Source organism: Pituophis catenifer, unplaced genomic scaffold, assembly GCF_029215685.1.
Source record: "Pituophis catenifer annectens isolate HBS135680 unplaced genomic scaffold, rPitCat1.0.hap2 SCAF_1, whole genome shotgun sequence".
Taxonomy (NCBI): Eukaryota; Metazoa; Chordata; class Lepidosauria; order Squamata; family Colubridae; genus Pituophis; species Pituophis catenifer.
In genome coordinates, this window is record NW_027256881.1 from 91,496,192 (window position 1) to 91,522,523 (window position 26,332).

Sequence of the window (26,332 nt, forward strand, 5' to 3'; positions counted from 1 at the left end):
CTATTCACCATGAATTACCTTCAAGATATCTGGCATGTCTGAATTTCTAGTGTGGTTTCCTTATAATTACTTAGTTGCCTTGAAGGGACAGTAGTTCCTCTATCAGCCTTTTAAATTAAGTCCAGGGAAGTTGAGAGAAATGCTTATTTAGGCAAAAGAAGAACACCAGCAAAATGAAAACAGAGGCAAAAGCACATTAAATATCAAGAAAATGATGTCACAATGTTAGTACTCCATCTCTTTGTGGGATCTGCAAAGCAATTCTTGTGAAATAATTTCTTGCAATAAGAAAGGCTATTCTTTGCTCTGTGATGATTGCAAATGTTTTTTTTTTAATGAAATCCAACGAGCAGCTGTTCTAATTTGTTGCTGCATAAGGCCATAGCTTACATTACCTTTTCTGCTCGTCTTTGGAAAATAAGAAAAATGTAGCCGAAGGACACCAATGAGCTCTTCCTAATGTCATAGCAAATATTATAAAGAAATGCAGCTTGATGGACTTTTGTTTACCTGGTACTATGTGTTTTGAATTTTTGATTGGGTTTTCCTAGTGCATTAGCTCAGGTGTCCATTTTGTTCCTCCAAAGCAGCTTTGGAGAAATGGAGTAAAAAGGAAGAACCTTTCAGGGCTTCACAGTTGTTCCTCCCAGCTATCCCAGAGCTATTGGTGCCCTTCCTGCACTAATTTTTGTGGTGGTGTCGGATAATAACTGTTAACAATGTTCCAATATCTCAGGGGCTGCCACAAAGAATAGAATAGAATAGAATAGAATAGAATAGAATAGAATAGAATAGAATAGAATAGAATAGAATAGAAAATAGAATTCTTTATTGGCCAAGTGTGATTGGACACACAAGGAATTTGTCTTTGGTGCATATGCTCTCAGTGTACATAAAAAGATAAGATACACTCGTCAAGAATCACAAGGCACAACACCCAGTGACAGTCATACTGTACAATAAACAAGCAAATCATACTAGGAAAAAATCAATATCAACACAAATCGCAAGGATATAAACACCAAAGTTACAGTCATGTAGTCACAAGTGGGAGGAGCTGGTGACAGGAACGACGAGAAGACCAATAACAACAGTAATGCAGCCTTAGTGAATAGTTTGACAGTTTGAGGGAATTATTTGTTAAGCAGAGTGATGGTGTTTGGGAAAAAACTTTTCTTGTGTCTAGTTGTTCTGGTGTGCAGTGCTCTATAGCGTCGTTTTGAGGGTAGGAGTTGAAACAATTTATGTCCAGAATGCGAGGAGTCTGTAAATATTTTCACAGCCCTCTTTTTGACTCGTGCAGTATACAGTCCTCAGTGGAAGGCAGGTTGGTAGTAATTGTTTTTTCTGTAGTTCTAATTATCCTCTGAAGTCTGTGTCTGTCTTGTTGGGTTGCAGAGCCAAATCAGACAGTTATAGAGGTCCAGATGACAGACATAAGAGTTCCTCTGTAGAACTGTATCAGCAGCTCCTTGGGCAGTTTGAAGAGGGTGTCAAGCTATTCTCCAAAGCACCTGAAGGTAGGACAAGAAGCAATGGGTGGAAACTAATCAAGGAGAGAAGCAACTTAGAACTAAGGAGAAATTTCCTGACAGTTCGAACAATCAATCAGTGGAACAACTTGCCTCCAGAAATTGTAAATGCTCCAACACTGGAAGTTTTTAAGAAGATGTTGGATAACTATTTGTCTGAAGTGGTGTAGGGTTTCCTGCCTAAGCAGGGGGTTGGACTAGAAGACCTCCAAGGTCCCTTCCAACTCTGATATTCTATTCTATTCTAATACAATCAAAGCAGAAAATGATTAAATACAAGAACGATACTATTTGATGAATTACATTTTAATTAGATTGCATCCACTTCATGCTGCCCACATTCCCAGAAGCCTTCTAGAAGGCTACATAAAAATATCTTGTGCTAGTGATCTCAAGAAGTTGAGAATTTTGTGCCATGAAAAGCTACAACTTCATTTTCAGTCTGGGTCACAGGATATAGACATCACTAGAGAGGCTACTTTCCACTTTTCTTCTTCTGAGGTTTAAATAAGCTGATGTGTTTACGTTCTGAAAATATTTAGAGTAACCATTTTTCATGGAGAGGTATTTTGGTCTTTTTGCTTTGTTGATTTTTTTTTTTTTTGCACAATGAAATGTCTGCAAGAAAACAAATAAGCTCAGAGAGAACCAAGCACCCCTCAGAAGTTAGTGTTTTTCTGTGTGTGTTATAATCTGGCCTTGTTCCTAGAATTTTACTAGAATTTTACTGGGATTCAATGTCACTTTTCATTTCTAAAGCTGCTATATTTTTCCTATGAGGGCATCCACTGTTTGTTTTAGCAGCAAAAATCCCTTAAAAAGGAAAGACAGATTAAGCCCACAATGTCATTTGAATAATAGTGCGAGAAATCATCCTTTCATCAGTTATGCCTAAAGTGAAAATATCAGAATCTTCACATGTGTATGTCTGCTGATGTTTGTATTTAGTAGGAGTGAATTAATTAGCATGGAAGAAGTGTTTTGAAGATAAAACACATTTTGTAAAGACTAAGCATTAATTTTGTCACAGCCTTGTAATCACCTCCAGATGCTCCACAAATTAGTTCCCTAATAAGACTTTAATGGTGCTCATTTATCTTTTCCATATCAGGTGTGGGTCACACTTGTTAAAACAGCTTCTTTCTCTTAGGTAAGGAGTATTTCCATAAGCAGTGTTTAAATTGCTTTTAAGTTTTTGTGTGCTGATCATGTCAATGTCCGTTCATTCTTCATTCCAAAGAGGAGAGTATAATCAATGTAAGTAAACATTCCTGACCATGTTGGTTTTACATTCATCTTACAAACCACTTGAGTTAAGCAATTTATGCTATAGGCACGAATACATTAAGACCGCTTTCCCCAATCTCCTGGTCTCCCAATGAAGTGGGGCTTTTGGAAATCCCAGATAGCGTAATTACTGTACGCTGTTTGGAATTGGGATTGGAAATTGCTGCCTTAAATAACAAATGTAATGTAATGCCTTTAGATTATACAATAATTAATCTATTGGTAAGCAAAGGTGATTGATACTTGTATCATGATACTTAATATATAATAGCTAGCATAGCAATTGTAGTCTGTTTTAAGTTGAATAAAAATCATCAGTGGGCCATGTCTATTAAAATAACGTGATATTTGGATACATGAGTTGAAACAGGTCTCATGAAATGACACCTCAGTTTTATTTTCCACTTCCTGAGTGTATCTGCAGTCTAATATCCAGGTCTGGACCCCAAATATTTAAGATATAGAAACAAAGATAGATTCAAAGGGGAGTGGGGTCCAATAGAAAAGTAAGATGGTAGTATGGAACCCAAGTTCTTTGAAGGAAGTTTGAAGGAAAAGTACATTTTCTTTAAAGGATGCTGTCATGTGACAAGCTTGGAAAAGAGAAGCTATGTAGTCTGGAACATGAGAGCATACTTCAGAGATTAGAATTGTTATGTATTGAAATGAGTAGTTGAAGTTCTCACTCAGGTCCCCTGTTGAAGCGGGAAAATACTTCATTCTGATTGGTTGACCGGCTGACAGCTTTCTATAAAAGGAGCACTGTCAGCCAGGGACTTGAGCTGTTAGCGTACGAACTCAATAAACGAGCTTCGCCTCCATTCTTCACCCAGAATCTAACAAGAATTGTTAGGTAGAAGAGGGAAGATGCTTTCTTTAATCCCAGAAAATGGATTACACTGCATGGTCTTAAGTTATAGCAAAGTAGTCTCACTTGAATGTTAGGAAAAATATTAGCATTGGAATAATTAACTTGAAATGGTAGTAGATGGTCTCTTATTATAGGTCTTCAGAAGTTGGACAATTTCCTGGTGGGGATATTTTCTACCAAACCAGATGTGCAGTAATAGTTTCTGTAATTCTATAATGTTGATATTTCACTTGAATGCTGTCTAACTAAGAGAAGATAAAGCTGCTTGATAGGTCTTAGATCTTGTGCCATTGTTTTGTCTATAAATTATCCATCCCTCTAGAAGTCATGCTTTGAAATGTTCTTTGACAAATACATGGATCTTGATTTATTGGTTTGAAGGATCAGGTCTTCTTTATCATCAACAACTGAATACTGAAAGATGAAGGATATTAAGTCACATGTGGTCTAATTAAGAGATCCCACACACCCACTTTGCAGTCTGTTTCTGTTGCTCAAAGTATTTCTAGCAGGACTACCAGATTCTGTAACAGCTTTGTTTCCTATGCCATCCATCTGGTAATCTTGAAAGATTCATTTTTCTCACCATGTACATGTATACATCCAAACTACGGTAGACTCAGGGGTGAAATGCTACTGGTTCAGACCAGTTCAGCCAAATCGGTAGTGATGGCAGCGGGTGGTTTGGAAAACCAATAGCGATGGCAGCGCAAGGCTTTGCTCACCCGCCCGGTCGTCGTTATTTCCTGATTTTAACCAGGAAGTAACCTGTTTTTTACCCTCTGAGTATGCGCAAAGGGTTTGCGCATGCGCAGAAGGTCCATGCGTGGCGTGGGCACTTCCAAACCGGTAGGGAAGGGAAGTAGATTTCACTCCTGGGTGGACTGTTGTTTCTCTGTGTCATAGAATATATGTGGATATATGCAAAACTTTTTTGTTGCTTATGTAGTATATATTGGAGGTGGTGAGCCTTTGAGAGTTGTATGCAACGAGATTTCATTTTAATATATGTCAATTAGTGTACATTTAAAGTGACAATAAAATTATTCTAAGTCTAAGAGAGTACGTGAAGGTCAAATGTCTTTTGAAGCTAGGCTCTTTAACAGTTAAAATGAAAATATATAATTAAGCTGTTCACAACTTTTTTTTAAATTAGAAGAGTGGATTTCCATCTGCTTTACAGTGCCCGCTTATTGAAGCCACTTTAATATTTTCTTGTCAAGTGAAGAGGTATTTGTTTTAAAGTGATTGTTCTAGCATGACAAATCAATGATCCTCTGCAAGCAATAAGCCATCTAGTGAGCAGGACTGTCATAAAGCATGTGCTGGTACAAGTGTTTCAGGGTTTTTATCACTTCCCACATAAGAAGGAAGTGACAGGGTGGCACAGATCTTTAAAACTGGCTATGGCTGACTTAACCTAAGTACTAACAAGGCTATTTAAACGTAACAATCTGTTCTAGTTCCATTCCATTAGAGTAGAAAATGAGATTTGGGTACTCTTGTTTGGTGAAATAACTTTATCCCATTGTGCTATCGTCATACGAGCTTCAGCCAGCAACTGATCTTGAGTTGGTTATGGACCTTGAGAGTTTGTAGCCATGTCTTGCACTGCCAGTCAACACTGAGATTTGCAGATAATGGCTTTGTTGCAGGAAAGCAGTTATTTAATCAGCTAGTACTTGTGCAGTTGGGCAGCTTGCTGAATTGGAAGTCGATCAGGATGAGGTAAAGTAACTTAAATATGAAGAAAAGTCATTGAATGAACTCTACTGGCTTTCTACTGATGCAACTCTCTCCATTTCTCCTACAGCTTTACATGTGCTCTTTGGGGCAGATTGGATGGCCATTTCCTTCTCTAAAGGGATGATGTGGTTACTATAGGAAACAAGAAGGATGAAGTTTTACAATCTGGAAAAACAAATCTATTTGGGTGAAGTTTTCATTCAATACTCATAACCTTCAATGAAACTTGGAAGATGGAAAGAAGGACATCTGAAATTGAAATGTTGTTTTAAATCTTTATTTCCTTTGTCCGGCTATTTTCCTACATTCCCCAAAGCTGATATGTCAATACATTTTTAAACAGAAATAGTTAACGCAATAGCTGATAACCTTCAATGTGAATAGTAATTTCTTACTTTGTAGGATATTGTGGGAAAGGTTACCACAGCACTATGTAAGTCGCTTGCTTGTCAAGTTACCACATCTTGTTGAAGGAAGGGATGAATCTATGAATTTGGCTCTTTAGCTTTCTTTCAAATAATAACCAAACAGGATATGATAATTTGAAAAACTAGGTCCTTCTTTGCTCTTTTCCCTGCCTCGTTCCCACTTGCTATGATTTAGCATGTGGGAACAAGGCAGGGGAAAGAGCAAAGAAGGACATTGAGAAGCATAAGATGACTGAGAAAGGAGGATGAACCTTTTGTTCTATTAATACTGTGTTCTTACTGTTGTCTAAATCTTGTTCTTATAAATTTATCCAATTTCTGGAACTCAAAGAACCCCAATAGCTGCCACAGGCAGTCCTGGATGCACTGTTGAGAGACAGGCCTAGTGCTTTCTCACATTACTTGAAATAAATAAAACCAAGCTGGGATTAGGTGAAGGTAGTGCAGCTCCTAGAAATATACCATCTGGTTCTCTTTTGGCTTAATGGGGCTGATAAACAGGGCACCACAGCAGACTCTGGTTTTCTCAGTGAAGATGAAGAGAACCTCTCTATCCAGATGAAATAGTAACACTTCAAAATGTTGCAGGTGTGTATCAGGGGTGGCTTCTAAATTTTTTACTACTGGTTCTGTGGGTGTGGCTTATTTTGTGGGTGTGGTTTGATGGTCATGTGACAATTCTTTAGGATTTAGCAGAGGTACTGGTCTACCAGGCTTTTAACTGCTTGCAGAGCTGTACTGGTCTACCCATTTGTTTTTGGAGGCACCGGTCTACTCATTTGTTTTTGGAGGCACCGGTCTACTCATTTATTTTTGGAGGCACCAGTCTACCCATTTGTTTTTCGAGCGCCCTGGTCTACCACCACACTGCCTTTTAACACTGATCAGCTGTAGGGTGGCCCTATGAAGCCGCGCGGCAAGAGTTTAAACAGTTTTTTTCCTTCTAGCTGATTAGATGGGACTCGGGAGGCAGCAAATAGATTGGGGGCGGTGCCAAATAAAAGGTAAGAATAAGGTGGGGGGGCAGGAGGGCCCAGCTCCCGAACAAAGAGAACCGGTTCGGTGATGTCATATCATCACAGCTACCGACTCAGCCGAACCGGGCCGAACCGGGAGGAACCCACCACTGGTGTGTATGTGTGAAAGCCCCCCCCCCGTGTGTGTGTGTGTGTGTGTGTGTGTGAGAGAGAGAGAGAGATAGAGGGAGGGAGGGAGAGAGAACATGCAAAAGTCACTATTAAATTGAAAAGTTGAAGTTCCATGAAGCACCATAATGGCTATAAATTTTTGACCATCTGCTTAACTGTACTGTGTCAGAGCAAAATTTCAATGGTAAATTTCAGCATGTCTCAGATAGAGGTGTTGTGGCACATGGTTGCAACTCACTTGGATTGAGTAGCTTTGTTTATTTAATTCAAATTTGTTATAGCCATCCAATTCTAATGGACACCTGGTGATACATGAAACACTGTCATTGAATTTAAGCAGTAACTGAGAGTAAACTCCTATGCAAATATTACACATATAAATTAGAACTATACAGACTAAGTTAAATATGGCTTGTTATTTATGATCTGATATATTGTACAAACATGGCAGACATGGGTATAAATCATTGGTGCAAATCTAACAGCAACAACAGAAAAATAGTTGATTAAAAAATTGCTTATCATCGGTGAACGGTGTAACTGCAAAAATTCCTTGGGAGGCTTTAAGAATCCATCAATATTCAACTGAAAAAAATGGGAGGATCAAGGGTATCCTGGCTTTGACTGTTCTTCTTTTTAATGACTACTAGAAATAGATGTTCTATTAAGAAAGGACATTTAGCTGTTATTTGGTTTTTTAAATCCTGTCTTTTATTTATTTATAAATCCCTCTCCCTCTCCCTTCCTCCATCTATCTATCATCTATCTCTTATCATTTCTCTATCATATACCATATCCATCCATCCATCTCTATCATCTATCTATCTATCTATCTATCTATCTATCTATCTATCTATCTATCATCTATCTATCTATCTATCTAAACTATCTATCTATCTATATCTATCATATCTATCTATCTATGCGGCCGCGCGGGTGGTTATGGGTGCAACTCGTTGTGCCCACGTGACACCCCTCCTGCGCGAGCTGCACTGGCTCCCAGTGGTCTTCCGGGTGTGATTCAAGGTGTTGATTACCACCTTTAAAGCACTCCATGGCACCTGGATACCTTCGAGACCGTCTTCTGCCACCAGTAGCCTCCCACCGGCCAGTTCGCTCCCACAGAGAGGGTCTCCTCAGGGTGCCATTGGCCAAATTATGTTGGCTGGCGACACCCAGGGGTAGGGCCTTCTCTGTGGGAGCCCCTGCCCTTTGGAATGAACTGCCCCCAGAAATTCGTAAAATCTCTGATCTCCATGTATTTCGCTGTGCCCTCAAAACCTTGTTGTTCCGCCAGGCTGGGCTATCAATGTAAAGATTTTAATTGGTTTTTAAAATGGGATTTTAAATTTGGGGTTTTAAAATTGAGCCTATCATTTAATAATTTTAATAATTTTAAATTTTGTTTTGTTTTGTGCTTTTAATCAGGCTGTACACCGCCCTGAGTCCTTCGGGAGAAGGTCGGTATAGAAATAAAATAAAATAAATAAATAAATAAATAAATAAATAAATAAATAAATAAATATCCATCCATCCATCCATCCCTATCATCTATCTGTCTGTCTGTCTGTCAGTCATCTATCCTTCCATCCATATCTATCCATCCATCCATCCATCCATCCATCCATCCATCCATCCATCCATCCATCCCTATCTATCTATCATCTATCTATCTATCTATCTATCTATCTATCTATCTATCTATCTATCTATCTATCTATCTATCTATCATCTCTCTCTCTCTCCCTCCCTCCCTCCCTCTCTCTCTCTTTCTCTCTCTATCTATCATCCAGTGGTGGGATTCAAGTAATTTAACAACTGGTTCTCTGACCTAATGATTTCTTCCAACAACCAGTTTGCCAAACTGCTCAGAAAGTTAACAACCGGTTCTCCCGAAGTGGTGCGAACTGGCTGAATCCCACCACTGCTATCATCTATCTATCTACCTTGTTCCCCCAAAATAATACAAGATAATAAGCCCCATCGGGCTTTTGAGTACATGGCAATAAAACCAAGCGCTTATTTCAGGGTTCAAAAAAATATAAGACAGGGTCTTATTTTCGGGGAAACACGGTATCATCTATCTATCTATCTATCTATCTATCTATCTATCTATCTATCTATCTATCTATCTATCTATCTATCTAATCTATCTATCTATCTATCTAATCTATCTATCTAATATTGGCAAAATTAATATTCTGCTCCTATCATCCCCACGATGACCCTGTGAGGTGGGCTGGGCTGAGACAGAGTGATTGACCAGCTTTCATGGCTAAGAACTGACCTTGCTAAGTCAGTGACGCTACCTGAGACTTACCAGAGATGCCTTTAAGTAAAGCAAACAATTTGAAATGTTCAGTTTACTTCTGGGCAGCTTTTTGAAATAAGCTGTGGATTTCTAACCAATTATTGCATTCTTTTCAGATTGATCATCAAATCAAAAAGGGTCCAGACAGCAGACTTTCTCCAAAATTGTTTCAAAGAAGAACAAAACTATTCATTTAAAATAAACATGTATAGAGCATAATATTTAATAAATTGTAAAGAATGCATGGTTATTATTATTCTGTTTTCCCCAATATCATATAGTAGTCCATTGGGGGAAAAGTATGATCATGCCACATTTTAAATATTTTTTTAAAAAAGAAACACTGCTGTTGAAACATTATATTAGGTATTTAGTCCAATGTGCATTTGATATTTATATTAAACATTTGATTAGGCAAAGAACGCTGCCATCACTATTTCTCCAAGAAAATGGAACCCTTCATATTATGGAAAAATATATATTATACAAACATATAGAAAATATTAGTGAAGTGCATGGGCATTAACATTCAGAAGCTTTAATAATATAGATTTAAAATGCTTAAGACCTCATTGCCTGTTGATTTGGAACAGCAGTTCAAATCAACCACTTGAGCTCTTTGCCTTTAATCTTTCTTTGAGGGTGGAGATGTTTTATTATGGTTTTAGGGCTTTATGCAACTCTTGTATGCTGTTAAATGTCTATACAATTTGATTATTTAATCTGTAAATAAAATCAATGTTCAAAGGAGATGTTTAAGTATCTCCAATTTGAAGGGACAATAGTTTCCGACATGATGTTAAAAACAGGAGTAGCAGAATTAAAAGTGCCTCAGTATGCCACATTCTCCTATATAGTACCTGAAATGTAACTTACACACAAGTCTCCAATCCAGGTAGTCCTTGATTTATGACCATAATTGAGCCCAAAATTTTTGTTGCTAAGTGAGACATTTTTAAAGTCAATTTTGCCCTATTTTATGACCTTTCTTGCCATAGTTGTTAAGCGAATCACTGCAGTTGTTAAGTTACTAATACGGTTGTTAAGTGAATCTGGCTTCCCCATTGATTTTGCTTGTCAGAAAGTCACAAAAGGTGATCACATGACCCCAGGACACGGCAACCGTCATAAATATGAGTCAGTTGCCCAGCGTCTGAATCTTGGTCATGTGACCATGAGGATGCTACAACGGTCATAAATGTGAAAAATGGTCCTAAGTCATTTTTTTCAGTGCTGCTGTAACTTTGAATGGTCACTAAATGAACTGTTGTAAGTCAAAGGCTACCTGTACAAAGCTCCAGGAACTCCAGGCATAAATACAGCATGAATATTTATTGTGTATGAACACAATACATAATGTACTCATAAAATATATTTGGCAAGTGAATCTTTAATACATCTACTTGTTTGGGATTCTCACTGCTCTTCCCCTTAATGGAAATACCTTAGTCCTTTCCATAAAAAGCAAACACTATATTTATATCCCAAAGGTGCTTTTTCAGGAGGCAACTGGACTTTGTTTTTTCTTTTGAAGATGTTTCGCTTCTCATCCAAGAAGCTTCTTCAGCTCTGACAGGATAGTGGGGAATGGAAGGATTTATATTCTAAAAGGATGCATATTACCAGCTGTCTGCAAGGAATATAAATCCTTCCATTCCCCACTATCCTGTCAGAGCTGAAGAAGCTTCTTGGATGAGAAGTGAAATCAGTGGTGGGTTTCTACCGGTTCCCATGACCTAGTAGGAGGCTCCGCCCACCGGTTCCCATGACCCACGGCGGCAGGAGGCTCCGCCCACCCGCCCGGATGTCATCATGGACTCTCTGCCCATACGCAGAAGGTTCTGTGCATGTGCAGAAGTGCAGTGTGCACACTCCCGGTTCTGAAGCAGTAGCAAAGATAAGAGGAACCCACTACTGAGCGAAACGTCTTCAAAAGAAAAAACAAGGAAGTCCAGTTGCCTCCTGAAAAAACACCTTTGGGACAACCATGACCTGGATGACTGAGAATCTCTACAGACTTTTAGCTATACAATTTGGGATGAACTCCCTTTGAATGGTAGGAGTAGGAATGAATTTCCAGAGGAAAAGATTCAGACTACAAGAACCATTAGCACTACTTGGGTGACCCTGAGGACACAGTGCAAGTGTGTCCAAGTGCTTCAACAACCCTCTAAAAGGATGCAGATTACCAGCTGTCTGCAAGGAATATAAATCCTTCCATTCCCCACTATCCTGCCAGAGCTGAAGAGGCTTCTTGGATGAGAAGTGAAATGTCTTCAAAAGAAAAAACAAGATAGTCCAGTTGCCTCCTGAAAAAGTACCTTTGGGACAACCATGACCTGGATGACTGAGAATCTCTATAGACTTTTAACTATATTTATATGTGGATGATATGTTCAATATCACAATAAAATATTAGTGATGATGTAGCTACTTTCACTATGGTTTATCCTAGAGCCAAGGACACTATAGGATGAAACATGAAATTGCATTGCTAGCCACATCCTGCTCACAGATATGGGGAGGGAAAAAAAAGAAAAAAGAAAATCTGGCAGTGCTATCCAAAGCTGCAAAGAAATTTTCAGAAAATCCTGTGTAAGGCTGTTGAGTCCCACTAAAACCAAGTAAGGCTAAAAGGTGAGCCTCAAAATTACACACAACTACCAACACAAAATGGCCCAGTACAATTTCATTCCATTTGGGTTGAAAGTAAGGGGGAAAAAATGGACACATCACACATGCGTAACTTGCTGCTTTATTCATTTTAAGGGATTTCCCCCCCCCTTGTTTCATATTGCTTTTAGAAGTACACCCTGAAATGGCAGTATTGGAATATATCACAGGCATATTTGTAAAAGAATCTTTTTTGTTAGCATTACTGCTCAGATTCCTATTGCAATTTGATGATTTTTCTCTTTAATTCCCAGGGCAGGACAGAGGTTGCACTCCCTTTATTTCCAAGGCCTTGCTGAAGTTAATCTCCAGTGGTTTAGCTGTCCCTTTGATGAGTTTCAGAGACCTAATGCAGCCTTTGAATCGAATGTTAGTGGTCAGGCCAAACTGCTTCAATCCATCTGGGAGGGGAGAGATAAAGAAAAGAAAGTAGGATCTTTCAGATCTTGAGGTTTTTTCTTTTTTTTAAAGAAATCTTTTTCTGTAAGTAGATAACAGTGTAAACTGGTACCAAATGTCTTTCTTTACATATATATATATATGTGAACTCATATGCATATATATTATTTGTAGATATATGGTACAGAGACAATTGTCATAGAACAGGGGTGTCAAACTCGATTTCATTGGGGGCCGCATCAGAGTTGTGTTTGACCTCGGGGGGCCGGGGTGGGCATGGCCAGCTCATCGCTGGCGTCATAGGCATCTGTGGTGGCCTGAGTGCTCTGCCAGTGAAAATAGGCTCCCGAGCTCTGTTTTTACTCGCGATTGCCTCTTGCAACCCTCTGCCAGCAAAAACAGAGCTCGGGAGGGCTGCCTGTAGCTGATGTGAACTCCATTTTTGCTGGAAGAGGCACTGTGGGCCGGTCCTTCACTGTTTCCAGGGCGGCCCCGCGGGCCAGATCTAAGCACTCCATGGGCTGGATCCAGCCCTCGGGCTGTGAGTTTGACACCTCTGTCATAGAATAATGAAACTTATATTACTGCAATTAAAAATATATATTTTTAATAACTGAATAACATCAAAACCATACTTTTAGATTGTACTTTACCCCTAGAAAATCAGAATAGAATAATAGAAAAAAGAATAGTATAGAATAGAATAGAAAAAATATAGAATAGAATAGAATAGAATAGAATAGAATAGAATAGAATAGAAAATAGAATAGAATAGAATAGAGAAGAAAAGGAAAAGAAAGGGAAAAGGGAAGAGAGGAGGGGAGGGGAGGGGAGGAGATGAGAGGGAAAAGGAGAAGAGAGGAGAGGAGAGGAGAGGAGAGGAGAGAAGAGAAGAGAAGAGAAGAGAAGAGAAGAGGAGAAGAGAAGAGAAGAGAGAAGAGAAGAGGAAAGGAAAGGAGGGGAGGGGAGAGGAGAGGAGAGGAGAGGGGAGGGGAGGGGAGGGGAGAGGAGAGGAGAGGAGAGGAGAGGAGAGGAGAAGAGAAGAGAAGAGAAGAGAAGAGAAGAGAAGAGAAGAGAAGAGAAGAGAAGAGAAGAGAAGAGAAGAGAAGAGAAGAGAAGAGAAGAGAAATCTTTATTGGCCAAATGTGATTGGACACATTTATCTCTGGTGCACAGGCACAAGTTATTCATAGGCACAAGTTACTCAGCTTTTTACTAGTTTTTGCTATGCCATAGGGTAATCACCATTTATCACAACATGTTATGATTTTAATCCCATCCAGGGCACACTAATCGAGGTGATAATGATATGTAATAACTTTTCTGTTCAATATGAGCAAAAGGATGAAACATAAAATGAGCAAGCAAATAACCAGGCAAATAAATGGGAACCTTAGATGCAAAACACGTGCATTTCTTGGTTTCAAAAATTTTACTTTATGAAACACTGAATAGAATTTCATAAAGGGATTCCATTGGGGTTTGGTGGCTGTAATAAAAGTAATGAATTAAATAATAATGAAGAATAGTAACTGCAGCATTGGCCTGGTTTATTTACTCACCAGGATATCCCCCAACAAAGATAGGATCATTTGTCTCTGCTGAAGTGGAAGCTGCATTAGGACTGATCCCTTCCACATGTTGATCATCCACCATCAGCATTAAACGATGCTTTATCTTGTGTGCCACAACTCTGTGCCACTGCCCATCACACAAACTCCCTGGTATAGCAGGTTCATAAATGGCCGAAAACCGACCGGCACCGTTATCGACATGGAACATCACCTATGTGAGAAATTACACACACAAACAAACAAACAAACAAACAAACAAACAAACAAACAAACAAACAAACAATTTAGTCAAGCAATTTATCCACATAACTTGGAAGAGACCGTGATACAATGTGTAGACCTGGCTTTCCCTTTCAACATATTGAGACTTAATTATCCTTTTCAGCAAAAGCTGCGATTAAATTCTTAACCAATGTAAATGAATGAATATTCTGAATTCAAGGATCCACTTGAAATTAATTTATAACTGAGAAGCAATTTTGGCAAGAAAGCACAAATTATGGATCACGCTGTTTGTCAATTGATTGCTGCCAAAATCTAAAATGGATAATAGACCCACAACAGTGCTACAGCAAGCGGGCTTGATTATTTCAATGTTTGTACAAGCTGGCTATTTGTATTCAAGCAGCATTTATTTTAGAAATAATTTAGCAGAACCAAAATGAGATTTTGGAAAGGGAAGCAGAAGTTTAATTAGAAGGGATTTTGCAAGACTGTTCTAACAAATGCAGATTAGGTTCATAATAATATTTAACCGTGAAAACGTTATGGAATATGCCCCTCCCCAATTTAAATTTGTAGTAGTTTGTTAGACTGTACTCTGACTTCAACTGTATTGCAAAGGTCACTGGCTACAGGGAGCATCCTTTTCATGCTTAAAAAGAAAACAGCACTCGAGATACTGATGTGGAACAATGGATGAGTAACATGGCTCTGTATCCTTTGACAGAGTCTCTTTATGGCTGCTAAGAAACAACATTAAATTAGATTCTTTCCTAACAGTTCCATACTCACATTTTCATCTACCAACTCAATGCCAAGGCCATCCATTTTTTGACTGCTGATTCCCAATAGAACACCATTTGTCCGTGTTGTACGAAATTCAAATTCCACCTGTAAGTCTAGTCCCACTTTATATGCTCCAACTAAGGAATAAGGAAGGAAAAGCAGTAAGTAAGAATAATGCAAGGGTAATTTTTCTATACTGTACAGAGATGCAGGCTCCATTGCACTAAGGACAACATTCGTATTTCACAGTTACTTCATATACCAAATGGTATAGTGAGGCATATGATACATTTCTTCATCTGTTGACACCATGCCTAACAGTCACATTTCTTAATCAGATTGGCAGATATGTATCTATTGCTACCTGTACATACAGAGAGCTATTTCAAATAGCATCCCGTAGTGTCAAGATTTGTAATTAATCTATTCCGAATCTTATTAAAAATCAGAACTGCAACAATCTTGTATAGATATTAAACATGATGATTATTACCATCGCTGTAATATGTTATTATGCCTCAAGGGCAACATTCCTGTCATTAAAGAATTTCAAATTCAAAAAGCCTCAGAAGATGAAACTGTTCTTCTGTGTCTGTTCTACACTTTTGAGTTGTTATTCTCTGTTATCATTCCTCCCTTGGCAACTATCTAAACAGAAGGGCCTAACCAGGATTTTAAAAATGTTCATGTAGCAATAAAGGAGAATATTTGTCACTCAGGGTTGAAATGAGGAGTTCTTGTTGCTCTCTATGCTTGGTTGTTTTGTTGCAGACTTTTCATTAACTAAATTACGCAACATAATCATATTACCTAGTTTGGATAATGAAATAGCTGCAAGAAACCAAACTCAAAAAGCACCAAGGATCCTCAAGTGTTCATTTAAGAGCAGATTTTGAGATGGTATTACCTGTTTTAGCAAATCCTGTCCCTGCAAAGTAGGTTCCTTCCTGTGGATTGACAAAGCATCTTCCAACGTTGTAGATGGAGGTAGGATTATTCAGATCAATGGGAGCTTCTGACATTCGAAAGTTTCGCATGCATCCATCAATGCTGTAGACAATCTGAGTCAGGGTAAAAATACTTCAGAAAATTAGTTGCCTTTCTAAAATACTTTATTCTTACAACATCAATTTTTTAATCTATTGTTTTCAACTTTATGACAGGAATTATCCTAGTTATGGGACTATTCTATAAAATGTATTTCTGATACATTTATTTTCCGATACCGAGTTGCTTTTTTAAAAGATGTAGCGAAGATAATGCCCAAAATGATAGGATGCTTATCAAATTATATTGGAAGTATAAAATGTTAGTTTGTTTCTTTTTCTTATCTTTATATATTTCTTATCTTTATTTTAATTTTCATAAAAGTTACCTTGTTGTTAGCATTTGTACCTCAATGAGATCAGATCATGTTTATAGTAAAAACTGATGGAACCCCATGCTGTCTACTACTCTCAAACCCCTGAGCCAATGCTGAAAGATACCATGATTGATGGTATCGAAGGCTGCTGATTGATTAAGGAGAACCAGAATGGATACCTCACCATCAACCTAATATTGTCATAAATTGGTTACGACATGATCTATGCCATCTTAGTACTCACTATACATCCAGGCCTGAAACCTGATTGTAAAATGCTTCATTAACTTCTCAGCCACACTCCCCCCCAAAATGGAAGGTTGGATATAGATGAAATGGTTCAGTACTGTTAGATTCAGTGATGGTTTAATGATGAGATGGATAACCACCTCAATGCACATAGGGTGAGTCACAGCCTTACTAAAGGATACACCACTTGAATCCAACCATACAGTTTGTTGGAAACCTTATCTAAACAGTGGGGCATGGATCTAATACACAAGTGACTGCATTTACAGCCACAGGTATCCTGCCACTTCCTTAGAATGCACAGGCTAAGTTCTTCTCACATATCTTAAAGACCAGGTTTTGATAAACTCCACCAGATTCACATAGCTGGAATTCAATTTAGAGAGGATTTGAAGGACTTTATCCAATGTCCATTAAATACCTTGAATGTTTCTTGTAATCATCCTGCAAGAAGGACCAGGTCCCCTTGAACAGCAATCTATAGATAAGTGCTGAAATCTATAAATAACTGCTGAAAAATAATCTTTTGCCACTCTTCTTGCTATAAGGTAATCCATAATAAAGGGTCTGCCTACTGTTCACTTGGATTTGCCATTTGTCTTTCTCTGTTAACATTTTCTTTTGTCCCGCAACCCTTCTATTTATTTTATTTTTTTCCTGTTTTCTCTACAATAAACCCTTTCCTCTTGTTTGGTCATACTTTCTCTAGCAGAACAATTTGTTACTAAGCAATTTCTCCTACAAATGTTCCTGCTACTCTGGAATAGCAGTAAGTAAGTTTCGATTAAAAGTTATGACTAATCATTCTCAGCTGATTCCTTTGAAAGAGTCTTAGGATGTCTATTTGTTGTAGCCACACCTTGCCTATGTTGAAGGACCTCTAGATGGTTTATAAAGATCTTTTCCCCACCTCCAATGTTATTCTATCAATTTATGAAGTAGATTGAGCTGGGTAATAGTGATTAGTCCAAAGTGTGTTTCAGGACTGAGTAAAGCCCAGTGATTTTATAAAAGAAAGACCAGAATGTAGGGATACATGAATTTTCTATATCCAAAACATTAAACTGTGGTTGCCATACACACTGGGATTAAGCCCCACTGAGCTTGCTTCCAGATAGGAATGCATAGTACACTACTGTTAATACACTTTTATGAACAGTGGTTGAGGTCTACAATACCATTTGTCCCACAGTTTTCAGGATTGCTGCAGTAATTATATTACATTGTATCTAGGTTGGAGAGAACCAACCTAGAAATAAGAAAAAAATTCCTGATCGTTAGAACAATTAATCAGTGGAAGAGTTTGTCTTCAGAAGTTGTGGGTAGTCCCTCATTGGAAATTTTTAAGAAGAGATTGGACAACCACTTGTCTGAAATGGAATTTTTTTTTTTTTTTTTTATTTGATTTATATGCCGCCCTTCTCCGAAGACTCAGGGCGGCTTACAATGTGCTCAGCAGGAATAGGGCAGTGATGGGGAACCTTTTCGGCACTGAGTGCCAAAACAGAAGCGTGCGTGCGCGCGCTGGAAACTGGAAGAGCAACTGCCCAGTGTGCATGTGTACGCCAGAAAGATGATCTTCTGGTTTCCAGAGCGCACATGCGCACCAGCCAGCTGGTCTTCATGCATGCATGCGTATCAGAAACCGGAAGACCAGGTGGCTGGCGTGCATGCACATGCCAGAAAGCAGAAGATCATCTTCCCAGCGCATGCACGTGTCCCAGGCAGCTGTTCTTCTGTTTTTCTGGCGCTCCTGCACGCATGAAGACCAGCTGGCTGGCGCTCCAGAACCCAGAAGAGCAACAGGCAATGGCTCGTGTGCCCGGAAGGATGGCTCTGCGTGCCACTTCTGGCCCATGTGCCATAGGTTCGCCATCACGGGTATAGGGTCTCCTGTTTGAGCAGGAGATTGGACTAGAAGACCTCCAAGGTCCCTTCCAACTCTGTTATTCTGTTCCGTTTTCTGTTCAAAGAGAAGCTGCACTGGTAATATAAAAATGTACCATAGGATCTGCTTCTCAGTGACACAACACAATGACATTTAGATTAACCACTACAAAGACTTAGTGTCCCTAAATGACATGATTGTTTCCTATAAAAAGGGCATTGCTAGTGTGGAAAAAACCCAGATCAGTGAAAAGAAAGGCAAATGCAGATTATTTGCATGGAACAAGGCCCATGTTCTTTCAAAGACAATGAATGCCAAAAACTGCCTTACTTTTACACTTGTGCACAACAAATAACTCTATTTTGTCAGTGCTTTAGAGATGTGAAAAGAGTCATTCTTTACTTACCGGACCAATTCTTCTTGTTATATAGTTAATTGGCAATCCCCCAACATACAGCATCCCCACAACATCCAAAATATCAGCTTTCTTTGGGCTAGTGGTCCTATTTGTAGCTCCGTCAACTGACAGGACCCCTTCTTGTTTGCTTCGGAATATTTTTATCTGGAAAAAGATAGAAGGGCAACTCATTATTATTAATAGTTATACTACAACAAGCAAAGTCTTTATTAGAGGTACTGATGTTGCATAATTTTGTGCTCTTATTTGGGAGAACCTGAAGATAGAGAAACTTAAAGGTAAAGGTTCCCCTCACACATATGTGCTAGTCGTTCCCGACTCTAGGGGGCAGTGCTCAGCTCCGTTTCAAAGCCAAAGAGCCAGCGCTGTCCGAAGACGTCTCCGTGGTCATGTGGCCGGCATGACTCAATGCCAAAGGTGCACAGAACGCTGTTACCTTCCCACCAAAGGTGGTCCCTATTTTTCTACATGCATTTTTTACGTTCTTTCGAACTGCTAGGTTGGCAGAAGCCAGGACAAGTAACGGGAGCTCACCTTGTTACGTGGCACTAGGGATTCGAACTGCTGAACTGCCGACCTTTTGATCGACAAGCTCAGCATCTTAGCCACATAGCCCTCGTAATTAAGAACATGGCACACTGCTACTGTATCCATTACTTCTAGAATTCACTACAAGTGGGGGTGAGGGTGATAATCTATAGATGAATGTATCCTTTACCTACAGTATTCATGCATTGTTAAATCATATAATACCTTGTGCCACTGGCCGTTGTTGATTTTGTTGGGAATCATAGTGCTTGTGTTCCCATGCCCAAGGTCATAACTGAAATACGGAAAACCATTTTTTATCTGGATAGTGGCAAAATCAGCATGATTGATCCGAGCCATATAGAAAAGCAGCCCATTTTCAGCCTTTGTTCTGATTTCAAGTTCAATTGTGAGTCTGCACATTTGGAAAAGGAAGGAAACAGAAAGGGAGGGGAAAAAAGCATTACTGTTTTACCTTTTTTTTTCTCATACAACTAGTGCTACCAACTGCAAACTTCTGTATATGTGAAATAGAACCAGGATGGCCATATTCCATTTCTAAATTTACTAAGCTACATAGATGTAATATTCATGGATTTGGTAACAGATGTGATTTATGATTTGAAAGTATCTTCTTTTGGGGATTGAAAAAAAAAGAATATATGTTCTGCGGTACACAGAACACAGTTCTTCTTAAGAATCAGCTGACAGAGCTTAGTTTTCAAATTACTGGAAGAATATGCATGAGTCCTGAGCACATCCATATGAAATAATTCTGGAAAATCCTATCATTATCAGTTGAAAGGAAACCCAAACCCCAAACCCTGTTAATGCACAAAATGACACTCATTATAAAACAAGAACTAATAAATATATAAAGTGGGTAATAGAGTACATGGAATCTATCTAATATCCTTCTTTCCTTCCTGTTCTTCCACCATGCCAAATTTAGTCTCCTTAAGTTCTGTTATAGGAAAAGTTATTCTGCTGAAAAACAGAATCTCAACCCTTTTTATACAATTTATTTCCAATATTATGTTGGACTGGAAAAAAAATGAACCCAGTTATGAAAAAATAATACCCATCAGTTAAATCAATTTGTCCCTTCCCTTCCCTTCCCTTCCCTTCCCTTCCCTTCCCTTCCCTTCCCTTCCCTTCCCTTTTGTTTTTGAAATCTATGCTTTAAAACTCATCCTAAATTTGGAAAGTGATTTTTAACTCTAAAATTAAATCCTTTTGAAGTAGACAGTATAATAACTGATCTAAGTTCATTTTATGAAGGCTTGAAAGAAAACGGGCTCGCCCATCTTCAGTGCTTTGAATTGTGGCTGTCTTGTTTTAAAACATCTACAATTTAGCAAATGTTATTACCAGAAATAATTTCTTTTTATTTCAGAAGGGACTTACAATTTAAAGAAATTCATAAGCCTGCCTATTTCACACAGTGATCTTAAAGGGTTCATTACGACTACTAAAAAGAAGAATGACAACAGAACAATCCTTCCCATCAGGTGCCAGACTAACTAAACTTTTAACCTTCTGACTAAACCCTCCAGCTTAGCCTGAGGCCCATGGTAAGAGCCAAGTCTTCATGGCCTTCCAGAAAGGCCCAAAAGGTAGCCTCCTCAAATCTATGGTGGGAAACTATTAGCTTACGTGTTCTTAACTTTCGTGTCATCAAATGCAACTGCAATATGGCTGTTTCTTGAGAGTCCAAATTGCTTGCCCCCTTCCAAGGCAATGGGTTCCACATCAGCAGCACAGTGTTCCTACAAAACAAAGCAAAACAAAACACCCTCATAAACACCCTTCTTCTGTATGCACCAGCAATTTGGAAGACTACTCCCATACCATTTAAGGAAAGCAATCGGGGTGAAATGCTACTGGTTCAGACCGGTTCGGCCGAACTGGTAGTGATGGCGGTGGGTAGTTGGGAGAACCGGTAGCAATGGCGGCGGGTGCTTCGGAGAACCATAGCAATGGCGGTGCAAAGCTCTGCCCACCTGCCCGGTCATCATTACTTCCTGGTTTAAACCAGGAAGTAACCTGTTTTTTACTCTCTGCGCATGCACAGAAGGGTTTGTGCATGCGCAGAGGGTCCATGCGCACACGTCCGAACCGGTAAGGAAGGTATGTAGATTTCACCCCTGAAAGCAATCAATATTTACAATCATTTTATTATTGTAAAATACCAAATTCCTTTCTCCTCTTTTAACTATTTTCTAATGCTTCTGTTTTGGCATAGATGCTCATTCAACAATTGCATCTATATCAATAGTAGACACTGCATCCCATTTACAACTGAAAATCCACTACTTTTCCACTGCTATTCGATTGAAATCATAATCACAGTACTACTTCTATGCAAAAGCTGGATGTAGCTATTGTAGGTTTGTGTATCCAGACACTGGACATAAGTCTTTTATGAGGTTCAAATAAGTCACACACTTATGTTGCCTGGTGGAATAAAACAAATAGTACAGCATTTGCTGTTGCAGGATCAAGTGTGCAGTAATGGAACAATCCAACACCAATCATTTTGTCTCTTGTTAAGATGATGGATCAAATATATAGTATGGATCTTACTTACCACTGCAGAAAATTACTGAGTTGGAAGGAGAGAAAATTGATATGCAATCACTTTAGCATATAATGTCATATTTCAATCAAGCTGAGATTTCTAGAAGCACACCTGTGGATTTAAAATCTGCAAAATGTTTATGCTAAATGTATATATAGTGAGTGCACCATTATAATAATATCCTGCAGAATTGAAAATAGCTTTTTAATAGCTTTCCTGGAATCTCAAGGATCTTCATTTTTATGAAAAAAATTGGTCCAAATAATTATGGTTAAAAATTATCTGAATACTATAATTTTGCTAATTCAATAGGGGAAAAAGAAGAAGAATATGTATGGCCTTAATATAGTGGGAAAAAAGAGAAACGAGTATGTGGATCTTGTATATGTGGGATTCCTTGTAAATAAGTTCCTTTAAACTACTTGTGTTATAATAATGACCTTTTAATGCTAGCTATAAAAGGCAGACATAAATATAAGTGGCATCTATTTTCAGTTTCTATTGGATGCACTACAAAAAATCAAACAAAATGATATGAAATGAACAATAATGCTTTGGGACAGAATAGATTTTGAGTTCCTAAAATAAATATTTTTTACATATTTAGTTATGTTAGAAATATTCTTTGATTTGTCTCCATCCAAATCAAAGCATTTCTTACCACAAAAGACATTTAAGACCCCATGAATATGATGGAAAAATATAGGGGGAAAAAAAAGACATAAAATGTTTATTTTAAAATAACGTTCTCTTGATGTTTCGGTAACAATTTGTCCATGCAAAGAAATCTTAACAGAGGCCAAAAACAGGTTTTAAAATGGTTTATAAGAACAAGCATACTCTTCTTACTCCATCCCAGTGCAATTAAAGGAGAAAGACTGAGAGAATAGGACCTTAAAGCACTTCCAGACAAAGTATTTGTGATGCCTGAGACCCAAACAAGGTAACCCTACCCATCCAGATTCCTTGCCAATTCCCTGCTTTGCTAGATCTTTCTGAGCTAGCATCATGCTTATAATAGCAACACTCTAAACATGACACGTGCATTGCTGTATGTTCCGGTTTTGTGATACTATTGAGTAAGAAGGCCAAATCAGGAGAATGTCTGGAAGAGCTCAGTTACAAATGTGTGAGGATAGTCCTTCAGCAAATGGTAACTGACAAGGAAGATAAAGAGAACCCCGCCCTCCCTGTGCAGTCATTGCCTACTTGAGATTTAATGTACTTTTTATGAAATGTGGGTGGATGATAATGACAAATCCCACTCATCCAGTATAGCCACATATATGCATCATGGAACATTTTAAGGAACTGTTTAAGTTTTTCAGCTGAAACCTTGAGCTGATGTTTCCAGGGCAACAGAAACCAGTGTCTTTAGTAGAAGTATTGACAGAAATGGAATTGCTGTCAGACCATCTCACACTTTTGTGCACATAAACTGCATCACCAGTGATGGAAGGAGAAGAGAGGGAAGCCATTTAGTCACCGAAACCCCACTGCAGTTCATCAAGCATTGTTAAGAGAAAGGGAGGGAAAAGGCAGGGCCACACTAGGAGATACCGTCAGGTGAGAGTCAGCTGAACTACTGGCGCTCTTCACTTCAGCCGTAAGCAATTCCTGAGAAGCAGTAAACAACGTGAGGCAGAAGCAAACAATGGTTGACGTTCCTAGGTAACGGCGTTTGTAGCAAGCAGTAAGCCTTTGTGGCAATCTAATGCCTAAAACCGCCAAACTCATTACTCTGTCCATTATTTTCAAAACCAATTTCTTCCTTTAAATTGAAGACAAAGGCCCTGCTCTAAGTACAAAGGAAGGGGGGAAAATGTGCATTTGCCTGCATGAAGCTCGCCCATCAAGTACATGAAATACAAATCAAGCAATTCAGTCCAAATCATTTCACATTAGAAGCATTTGCAGTAAAAGCACCTGCATGGGATGAAGCCAAAATGACTAAGCTTCTAAAGCAATACAGTGGAAAACAAGCAGAAATAATTATCCTTGACATCCATGGCTCTGATGTTACAATACTGCGGATTCTTCGGTTGGTGAGTTATCAGATGAAATAAGAAAGTTAGCCAATATGTGGGACACATGGACAAACTCCCAGTTGTAAGATATTCAAATAGGAAACAGTTTTAGAGGAATAACTGTTTTAGATATCAAGGAATCTTTTGTAGCATCTTAAAAGCTAATACAGGTAGTCCTCAACCTACAGCCATTCTTTTAAAGGTTGTTCAAAGTTATGACAGCAGTGAAAAAAGTGACATGTCCAGTCCTCACACTTAAGACCATTGCAGAGTTCCTACCCTTGGCAACCAGCATGTATTTACAATGGTTGTAGCCTTCTGGAGTCTCATGATTGCCATTGGTGATCTCAGGAGGCTTCTGACAACCAAAGTCAACGGGAAAGACAGGTTCTCTTAAGGGTCATATGATTCATAAAATGATGTAGCATAAAATCGGTCATGACTCTCTGCTTAGTGACAGAAGTTCCAGTCCCAATTGTGATTGTAAGTGGAGGACCACCTGTACACATTCTGCTAGAACTTAAAGTAGATAAGAACTGCTCTCCTGGATCAGGCCTTGATTGATCTAGTCCATCATTCTGTGTCACATAGTATAAGGTGACCAGATTTTAACATTGGTAAAGAGGGACATTGTGGGCGTGGCTTATTTTGTGGGTGTGGCTAGCTGGTCATGTGACTGGGTGGGCGTGGCTAGCTGGTCATGTGACCGGGTGGCCATGGCTATGTGTATAGGGTAAGGTGAACAGATTTTAACATTGGTAAGAGGGACACCATTGTGGGCGTGGCTTATTGTGTGGGCGTGGCTTGGAGGCCATGTGACTGGGTGGGCGTGGCTAGCTGGTCATGTGACCGGGTGGCCATGGCTATGTGTATAGAGACTACTCAGAGGGCTGGAAAGTCATTTCTGACAGGTCCTCACACTTTTGACTGGTCCTCATACTTATGACCATCCTCACATTTATGCCCGTGCAGCATTCTTAACAACCATGTCACTCATTTCACAACTGCTTCTCTTCACCATGATGACAAGATAGGGCAAAAATGTAAAATGTGAGGACAGTCGTAAGTTCGAGGACTGGTCAAAAGTGCGAGGACCAGTCAAAAATAACTTTTTCAGCCCTCTGAGTAGTCCATATGCACAAAAGGACTAACCAGAGGGCTGAAAAAAGTCATTTCTGACAGGTCCTCGCACTTTTGACTGGTCCTCACACTTATGACCATCCTCACATTTATGCCCGTGCAGCATTCTTAACAACCATGTCACTCATTTCACAACTGCTTCTCTTCACCATGGTGATAAGATAGGGAAAAAAACGTAAAATGTGAAGACAGTCGTAAGTTCGAGGACTGGTCAAAAGTGCGAGGACCAGTCAAAAATAACTTTTTCAGCCCTCTGAGTAGTCCATATGCACAAAAGGACTAACCAGAGGGCTGAAAAAAGTCATTTCTGACAGGTCCTCGCACTTTTGACTGGTCCTCACACTTATGACCATCCTCACATTTATGCCCGTGCAGTATTCTTAACAACCACGTCACTCATTTCACAACTGCTTCTCTTCACCATGATGACAAGATAGGGCAAAAATTTAAAATGTGAGGACAGTCGTAAGTTCGAGGACTGGTCAAAAGTGCGAGGACCAGTCAAAAATAACTTTTTCAGCCCTCTGAGTAGTCCATATGCACAAAAGGACTAACCAGAGAGCTGAAAAAAGTCATTTCTGACAGGTCCTCGCACTTTTGACTGGTCCTCACACTTATGACCATCCTCACATTTATGCCCATGCAGCATTCTTAACAACCATGTCACTCATTTCACAACTGCTTCTCTTCACCATGATGACAAGATAGGGCAAAAATGTAAAATGTGAGGACAGTCATAAGTTCGAGGACTGGTCAAAAGTGTGAGGACCAGTCAAAAATAACTTTTTCAGCCCTCTGAGTAGTCCATATGCATTAAAGGATTACAGCAATAGAGAGGGATGAAGGAATGGAAATTAGAGTAGGAGTGAGGGTAAGAGAGGGAGGAAGAGAGGAGGAGAAGGAGAAAGAAAGAGGAAGTAGGGAGGAGAAAAAGAGGGTGGGGGGAAGAGAAAGTAAGAAGGAAAGAAAAGAGAGAGGTGGTAGGTTTGAGGAGAAAGATTGCTGTACAATAAAAAAGATGAAAGGGAAGAAAGCCAACCCCAAGCAAATATAAAGATATTAAGATAAAGAATGAATTGTTAAACTTTAAAGAATAAAAGAGAACAAATATGAATAAATAGCAATAATTAGAAACACACATACAAACATACAATGTATTTT

General features: G+C 39.0%; 1 protein-coding gene across 1 annotated transcript in view; it reads right to left on the reverse strand.

The window, feature by feature from the left end:
• Nucleotides 1-11,991: 11,991 nt before the first annotated feature.
• LAMA2 (laminin subunit alpha 2) overlaps nucleotides 11,992-26,332 on the reverse strand; it is a 350,257-nt gene continuing 335,916 nt past the window's right edge. Inside the window, exons 58-65 of the mRNA XM_070931786.1 lie at nucleotides 23,565-23,621; nucleotides 21,080-21,192; nucleotides 19,649-19,838; nucleotides 18,884-19,039; nucleotides 15,885-16,038; nucleotides 14,984-15,114; nucleotides 13,958-14,180; nucleotides 11,992-12,397 (exon numbers count right to left, since the gene is read on the reverse strand). Coding sequence (XP_070787887.1) covers nucleotides 12,240-12,397; nucleotides 13,958-14,180; nucleotides 14,984-15,114; nucleotides 15,885-16,038; nucleotides 18,884-19,039; nucleotides 19,649-19,838; nucleotides 21,080-21,192; nucleotides 23,565-23,621 — 1,182 coding nt within the window. The 3' untranslated portion in view covers nucleotides 11,992-12,239. The remainder of the gene's footprint in view (nucleotides 12,398-13,957; nucleotides 14,181-14,983; nucleotides 15,115-15,884; nucleotides 16,039-18,883; nucleotides 19,040-19,648; nucleotides 19,839-21,079; nucleotides 21,193-23,564; nucleotides 23,622-26,332) is intronic.